Genomic DNA, 8,122 nt, shown 5'->3' on the forward strand with positions numbered 1-8,122 from the left:
AAGTGCCAAGGGCCGAGCCAGGCCATGAGCTCAATCAAAATCCACACCACAAGTGGAAACCAAAATCTGAACAAAGAATTGTTCAAGTGCCAAAACCTGAGGTAAATTTCACTATGGATCAGAAAGCTATTATTATTTCCATGATAAGATTAATGCACTTGTCTTGTCCAAGGAAAAGTGAAATAGGTACAGGAGACCAAGGTGAGAGCAAGCCAAACAAAGAAATAAAATTCCTTGCTGCCACAGCTGAAAGTAAGGTTATTTGTTCTTTATTTTCATCAGTTTATAAATTCCTTTACTTTGGTATAATACACTTGTCTTTGCCAAGATGTTTTGACCCAGGTATAAGCAAAGAAAAGGGCATTCCAATTCGTGATGAAGTCTTGCCACAAGATGCCTTAACCATGTTGTCAATAGATGCTGTCCATACAAGTGATGCTGAACTAGTACCATTTAAATTCAGCAAGGGAAGTTTCTCTGATCTTAAAACATCTATGACACTTGATTATTCAGATATGACTCACTTGTCTTTGCCAGAGAGTTTTGATCCAGGAATAAGACAAGAAGATGGTCATACCAGCCTAGATAAAAAGGTGCAAGAAAAGCAGCCCTCAATCCAATGCTGTCCAAAGAAGAATTTAATTCTTCATCATGCTGATGCACCTATGGTAAATTCGACCACAACACATTCTGTTCATACATCTCCAGTATTAGATATAATTCATTTGGTCTTTGTCCAGAATGTTGAGAATTTTTCAGGCTGTAAAGAAGAAAGCTTTAAAGATATCCCACCGGATAATCTTTTATTGCTTGGAGAATCAGTCCCAAAGATGGTCAGAACCATCAACTCCAAAAGTGTGGAGAACCATCAGCTCCAGAAGAGAAGAAATGACAATGTCCAAGCCAGAGGCATGATCATTTTCCATCTTTTTAAAGAAGAGCCACCAGATGCACAGCCCATTACCAAACCAAAATTGTATCAAGGTAAGGTTCTAAACTCCCAAAAGAGAATGAAACCTGACTTGCTCTATTGTGGTGTATCAGGTTATCCAGTTTTGAGGTCAAAACCTTCACAAGGGGGAGGGAATGATGCGGTCATCAAACCAGTGGTTGAACCAGAGGTCAACCAAACAGTCCAAACCGGCCACTTTGGAGGTACCAGCGACATAGGTCCAGTCCATGGCGTATATCTCGACAACCAAAAAGAGTTTTGGAGTGAAACAAATTTTAATGGATTCTACACTCAAGATGGAGTCCAGCCCAATTGGAATTTCCAGAGAAGCTTACCGTACCAAGGAGTTATGGATTTTACAAACTGGAGGTTCTCCAGCCCATCCAGTTGCGAGTATCAGGCTTTAGAAGTGGATTTAAGTCCAAACACGAGGCGGCCTTCTCCAGAATTAATCATGGGCTTCAAGAGGGATTTGTCAGCTATTCAGGAAGTCCAGAATCATGCGAATTGGTCAAGGGAAAACCAAGATACAATCAATTTCCCAAAACCGATCAAACCGACATTATTTTGGGAAAGTTGCCAACCAATTCAATTTGATCCGACCCAAACCTTTCTATGGAAGCCAGGAGACACTCTAAACCAACCAGAAGACAAGGAAGACGTCCTTAGCTGCACCAGCACCCAGGAGATCAGGAGGATCATCATTTGCACCAACATTCCATATTTGGCAGCTTTGACACTACAAGCCTTAAATGAGTTTCTTCTTGAAATCTTTCAAGACCAACGGCCATATTTCTCATTAAGGACATTCAGAGACACATCAGGAAGACTTCAAGATCATGGCCACGTCCAGAAGCTATCAAGATACAAGTCCTTACAAGTTTCCCATTTGGAAGAAGGCATAAATCAAACTAAAGGAAGATTACATGGAACCATCAAAGCCTTTGCTTCCAAGACTTTTATTTCAATTTTATTTCTTTCCTAAAGTCATTTTTAGACTGTTAGAGAGTCCCAAGGTCGAGCCTATATAAACCCATCTAGTTAGTCTTTGTTAATCACCCATCTTTGAAAGTAATAAGAATTATTCAGTTTTCTAGTTTTCTTAAAACTATTGTTTAAAGTCTTTAGAGTTTGTGAGAAGCAGCTCCAGAGCACCTTGACTTATCAAGACTCCTTTCCATAGTGTCTTGTGGCGTCCTCAATCCACCCTTCCTTCCATCCCATTCATTTGCCAAGCTTGAGAGAGTTACACAACCAGCAAGCAAAGCACCATCTCAATCCACTTCAATCATCAACTAATTAGGCTGAGAGTGATACACATCCAGCAGCCTAATTCCATCCTATCCTTTCTTTTTATTATTCATATATTTATCATTATCATCAGCATCTCATTCATCTTGCATTTGTTTCTGTTTTACTTTATAAAAACTCATAAAACTCATAAAAATCTATCTTCTTTGTTTTCAGGTTGAACCTCAGTTCATCAATTCATATAGTCTGTTTTCCAGGCTGTATCAAAACCGATATACATGTGGATATATATAAACAGGTGTAAATGTGGATATATATAAACTGGTGTATATGGCGTACTATACATGTGTACAACAACATAAGTACATGTCGCTAGTTTGGACACATCTAAAACACACATATGTGAAATCGTATCACGACAAAGCTAGTGTACGCTATAAAAATGGTGTCCACTTTCTAGATAATGTACACATGGACATTATGTGAGGTGGACATGTTTTAAAAAGTTCACACAATTGGTTTTACAAGTGTGGAAAACACTATGTAGAGCACATTATCTCAAAATATGATAGGTAGCTCAGCGTTAGCTAAGGCAAAATTGATTTAATCAAATTTATAATTTATAATTTGAGATGCATGAACCCTTGTGATGTTGTTGATAAAGCAGCAACAAACACCTAAACATGTATTTATATATCTATGATGACGATCATCAAATCCAAGTCTAGTAACATAACTCATAAAGCTCGAAAATAAAACCAAATCTGAGAAGAATTCTTGCCACCAGCTGGTTTAACCAACCAAAGCTTTGCGCTCTCAAGCTCATTCTTGATATCATATGAAAAGAATACCATCTTTGGAGTTCTCTGTTGATTCTTTGCAAGCTTGCCTCCTCTAGACGGAATTTCTGCCAACGAAAACATAAAGGATGGATGTATAAGACCATTAAGCAAATTGCTATAACACATCGAACTTGAGAAGCTACACTGAAAATTAACTTCAGTCTACGTGAAACCCTAGTAAATCTCAGAATCTAAGGTGTTGTTACAGTTGATTAGAAACCACATAACTCTTGAATTAGTTTATTGAAGGCAAACGAGCAAATAACAACTCACAAACCTCGGAGATGTGATTTGAGGTGGCAGAGAGTGAGGCCTTTCACTTCTATTGTTCCTTTGATAGTTCTGTACAGATCTACAATTAGAGAGTCAGAAACGTCTGCATTCACAAGTTGTAAGCAAACAAAAAGGGACAAAACTCAAGAAGATTTTAACTACCATCAACTACGAGAAAAAGCTACAAAATGAGTAAGAGTAACAATAAATCCAGCTAGAGAAAGAACAACCTTTCACTAAGCTCACATTTCATCAGGACAAGATCCAAAAGACAGTAACAAAACTAAAGAAAAGGGGGGAACATAATCAGTAGAAACGTGAACTACTAAATCCATCATGTTCACACAGAAAGGGATTTAACTTTATACCAAATTATTTCACATGATAGTTTACAACGGCCAGAGCAAATTACAAAAAGATTTAAAATTTTTCTTTTTGAAACCGTAAAACTTTCTGACAACAATAACAACAAGGCGGTGGAGCATAAGGCGGTTCTGTTCAGTCGACTCGGTGCAGCTATGGTGGTTTGGACTTTGAGTTTGTAAAGATCGCAAGGTAGAAGACGACACGGCGGGTAGGAAGTGAAACAAAGGGTATGAAGTAAAAACGAATAATAATGAACCATATGTTTTGACCGATCGGAAATCCGTAACCTGATTCACCGGAGAAATTCTCGATGTTTGACATAGAGTTGATTCGTCTCATTAAGAAAGGAGGTTCTAGTGAGCTTTATCTTCAGATGGAAGATGCTTTCCCTTTGATAATCCATCCATGTTCTTCTTCCAACCATCTTTAGTCTATGTCGGCTTACACAAAAAGCCTAGAGCGGAGATCGGAATAGGAACCGAGGTTTTGTCTTTGAGAATTTAGTTGAACCAAGTAAAATACTTTTACAATTACATCTATTTAAATCTAGTCGATCGTAGAAATAAGTATTTTGTAGTGAGCTGTGGTCATTTTAGTTTTAGAAACTATCTTAAGAGAAGAAAGTGACTTAACTTGTAATAAAGTTGTCAAAAGTGACCTCCAGTGTAAAACACTCGTTTCAGAGGCAGCCGAGTAAAATAAAATATACTGTACATATTGATTGTGTTGAGTTAAATATCTCAACAGAGTTTCTCTTCATCTTCTTGCTTCCTTCCTTGTCTCCGATTCGCAGCCTAGAATGGCGGATACTGTAGAGAAAGTCTCCACCAGTGAAGCATCTTCATCCTCCACGGAAGCACAAATCACCGGCGAGAAAACAGAGCCGACGATGACAACGGAGAAGACAAAGTGGGGCGATGTCGAAGAGGAAGAGGAAGAGGAAGAGGAAGCAGCCGCAGTCTCAGAGCTCAATTCCTTGACTATCAAGGAGGAATCTGTGCTTGACGAACCCGAAGACTCAAACATCAAAGCGGTATTACTACTCAATCGAACTTAGATCTGAGTAGGTTTTGAGTTTGATTTCGTCATTCTTCTTTGTTGTTTGTTAGGTTACTTCGGGTGAGACACCATATACATCAGCGAGTAGGTTTGAAGATTTGAACTTGTCACCTGAGTTGATGAAAGGCTTGTACGTTGAGATGAAATTCGAGAAACCGAGTAAGATCCAAGCCATCAGTTTACCAATGATAATCACACCCCCTCACAAGCATCTCATTGCTCAGGCGCATAACGGATCTGGCAAGACCACCTGTTTCGTTCTTGGAATGCTCAGTCGTGTTGACCCCAATCTCAGACAGCCTCAAGCTCTTTGCATCTGTCCCACCCGTGAATTAGCTATCCAGGTCTCTTTTCTTTGGTCCGTCTCATTGTTGACTTTGAGAAATTTCTGTTTTAAGAGTTTTGTTGTAATAAATTGTCAGAATATGGAAGTTCTTCAGAAGATGGGCAAGTTTACTGGGATCACTGCTGAACTTGCTGTCCCTGAGTCTAATCAAGGTGTTATCCCTGCAAGAAGAGCATCTGTCTCAGCCCAAGTTGTGATTGGCACCCCTGGGACACTTAAGAAGTGGATATCGTTCAAGAAGCTGGATCTTAATCATCTCAAGATTCTCGTTTTTGATGAGGCTGACCATATGCTTGCTACGGTGTTTGGCCTTTGTTATTTTCTCAGTTTCTGTATAAATGTCATTCATATGTTTGATAGTTGAAGTTTTCAATTCATTCTTGTTGCAGGATGGCTTTAGGGATGATTCCTTGAGGATAATGAAGGACATTAAGAGAGTTAATCCCAATTACCAAGTAAGTATGTTGAAGCTGTTCTTGAATCCTAAGTAGGATGACTATTGATTTCTAGTGGCCATATCTAAGTTGATATCCAGGGTACAAAAAGATATTCTACTCAACGCTCTTAGTGACTAGAATCAACTCAGCTGTGTGTTTCTCCATTGTTTAGAGCCCTTTATGTTAGATAAGGCATGAATCTTTGCTCACTGCTAGTAACGTTGTTCTGGGTTATTTCATTTTTTTTTTTTAAGGTGGCTGTCAGTCTAAGTTTAAAGGAAACTCTTTTGCTTTTACTTTCTTGTGCTAAAACTGATCACGTGCTTGTGTTCTTGACCTTATATTTTTACAGGTTCTTCTGTTCTCGGCAACTTTTAACGAAATAGTCAAAGATTTTGTTCAGAAGACAGTCGAGGACCCCAACCAACTATTTGTAAAAAGAGAGGATCTGAAGTTGGACTCAGTAAAGCAGTATAAGGTGGTCTGCCCAAGGGAGCAAAACAAGATTGAAGTCATCAAAGATCAGATTATGGAGCTTGGGGATATTGGCCAGACCATAATATTCGTGAGAACAAAGGTGTCGGCAGGCAAAGTGCACAAAGCTCTTGCGGAAATGGGGTATGATGTCACCAGTGTTCATGGTAATTTGACTCAGGAGGAGAGAGATAAGATAGTGAAGGAGTTCAAAGACTGCCTAACTCAAGTCCTCATTGCAACCGATGTCCTTGCCAGAGGTTTTGACCAACAGCGAGTAAAAATAGCATCCTTTTGCCCCTTTTCCTAATCTATTTTTTTCTGCAAAATGCTTCTTAGTTAATGGCCTTTTGCTCGGTTACGCATAAACTTACAGGTGAATCTGGTTGTCAATTATAATCTGCCTACTAAGTATGACACTGGTGAGCCAGATTACGAGGTTTACCTTCACAGAGTTGGAAGAGCTGGCCGGTTTGGTCGTAAAGGTGAGCGTCGGTTCTTTCTTTTTTTATATATGTAGTATTGCCATGAGCTAAGCGTTGTTTATTAACTAAGCATTTGTATTGCAGGAGCTGTGTTCAACCTCCTCCTCGATGATAGGAGGGAGATAGAGGTGATGGAGAAGATCGAGCGCTACTTTGAAGCACAGGTTAAAGAGATAAAGTCTTGGAACTCAGAGGAAGAGTACAAGAGCGCACTCAAGGAAGCTGGCCTGCTGGATGAGTGAAGAAACACACGGATGAAGACACAAGTTGTTTGAGAAGAACATCTTAAAGACTTTGGGTTTCTGTTTTTTGTTTTCTTTTTTCCCCTTGTTGTTGTAGTTATTTATTTTTACAGCATCTCATAAGAGTTAAGACATACAAAAAAAAAGACTTCGGTTGTGAATTCAGTTCAGTGTCCAAAAGCTTGGCATAGTTTCAACCCATGGTGAGGTTGTTGCAGCAAGGTGAATCAATGCTCGTTTATAATAAGTGGTACGCAGTTTCTTGTATTTCTGCACAAGCGATGCTGTATCAATCTCCTTGTTTCTTGTAGTGCTTCAGATTCTTCATCTGCCTGAGTCATAGCCTCTGCAGAACCTGCAAAAGGCGTTGGCTTAGAAGTCACGACACAAGAAATTATGTGATGTAGCGTATGAAGCCTCTCTTAGGCCCATCGTTTTACATTTTATTTAACTATAGTTTGTGTTTTGGTTTTAATAGGATAACTAGGTAGTAACCCGCGCCTTGCGCGGAATGAGATGGTTAGATCAGCAATTTTTCGAAAATATTAGAAAGTATATATATAGTTTGGAATTTGAGTTTTGTGTATTTATCTTACTCTCGAACTCATTTTGTTTATTTCTCTATGGCTCTCTCTCTCCCTCCCTCTCTCCCTCCCTCCTCCCTCCCTCCTCTCCCTCCCTCCCTCCCTCCCTCTCCTCTCTCTCTCTCTTCTCTCTCTCTCTCTCTCAGATTTTATCAGTATTGATGAGTGTTTTAAAAAATAAGATTAAGATTTTAACATATTTTTTTTTTAAACATACGAATCGTATTAATGCCCGCACACGGGCATTAATACGATTCTTATGTTTTATGTATAATATTATTAATATCTAATCAAATATTTTATGTATTATTAAAACTAAATTTATTCTTCAGATGTTTTATGTATTATTAATATAAATATGTATTATTCAAATACAATTCATATGTTTTATGTATTACTAAAACTAAATTTGTTCTCCATTCAGTTTTTGTGGTTCAAAACTATAAGCATTTTAGACATTACTTATTCAATATACTTTGAGGTTTAAATTATTATCATATACTTGAAATATGGAATAATAAATCATGCATGTGCGGGCATCGATATGATTTATATATTGCATGTATAGCTATTATTATTAGTGCATAAGTGGATCGTAATTATATTCACTCTCGTTGTATCTTTGTATCTTACCTCATTTAGGTTTATACACATATAAGTCTCTCTCTCTCTCATCATAAACATTTTAGTTTTTTGAAAAGGATAAAAAGGTAATTACGATCATATCATGCGTGCGGGCATTCATATGATTCATATATTACCCGTCTAGCTATTAGTATAAATATAAGTAGATTGTAATTCTTTCTCAATC

The 8,122-nt window shown here is 38.1% G+C and overlaps 1 protein-coding gene across 1 annotated transcript; it reads left to right on the top strand.

The window, feature by feature from the left end:
* Positions 1-4,407: 4,407 nt before the first annotated feature.
* Positions 4,408-6,892, top strand: LOC108832350 (DEAD-box ATP-dependent RNA helicase 38). The gene is made up of 7 exons (XM_056991053.1): positions 4,408-4,717; positions 4,794-5,087; positions 5,166-5,390; positions 5,479-5,544; positions 5,879-6,277; positions 6,377-6,485; positions 6,570-6,892. The coding sequence occupies exons 1-7, from the start codon at positions 4,484-4,486 to the stop codon at positions 6,725-6,727; spliced, it is 1,485 nt and encodes a 494-aa protein (XP_056847033.1). The 5' UTR covers positions 4,408-4,483; the 3' UTR covers positions 6,728-6,892.
* The last annotated feature ends 1,230 nt before the right edge of the window (positions 6,893-8,122 follow it).

This window comes from Raphanus sativus, chromosome 7 (genome assembly GCF_000801105.2).
Source record: "Raphanus sativus cultivar WK10039 chromosome 7, ASM80110v3, whole genome shotgun sequence".
Taxonomy (NCBI): domain Eukaryota; kingdom Viridiplantae; phylum Streptophyta; class Magnoliopsida; order Brassicales; family Brassicaceae; genus Raphanus; species Raphanus sativus.

What these genes read in the sequence shown, in the direction of transcription:
- LOC108832350 (XM_056991053.1), top strand. Translation starts at nt 4,484, where the DNA reads ATGGCGGATACTGTAGAGAAAGTCTCCACCAGTGAAGCATCTTCATCC. An exon ending in CCCGTGAATTAGCTATCCAG is followed by an intron (nt 5,088 to 5,165) that starts GTCTCTTTTCTT and finishes ATAAATTGTCAG; the next exon opens with AATATGGAAGTTCTTCAGAA. An exon ending in CTGACCATATGCTTGCTACG is followed by an intron (nt 5,391 to 5,478) that starts GTGTTTGGCCTT and finishes TTCTTGTTGCAG; the next exon opens with GATGGCTTTAGGGATGATTC.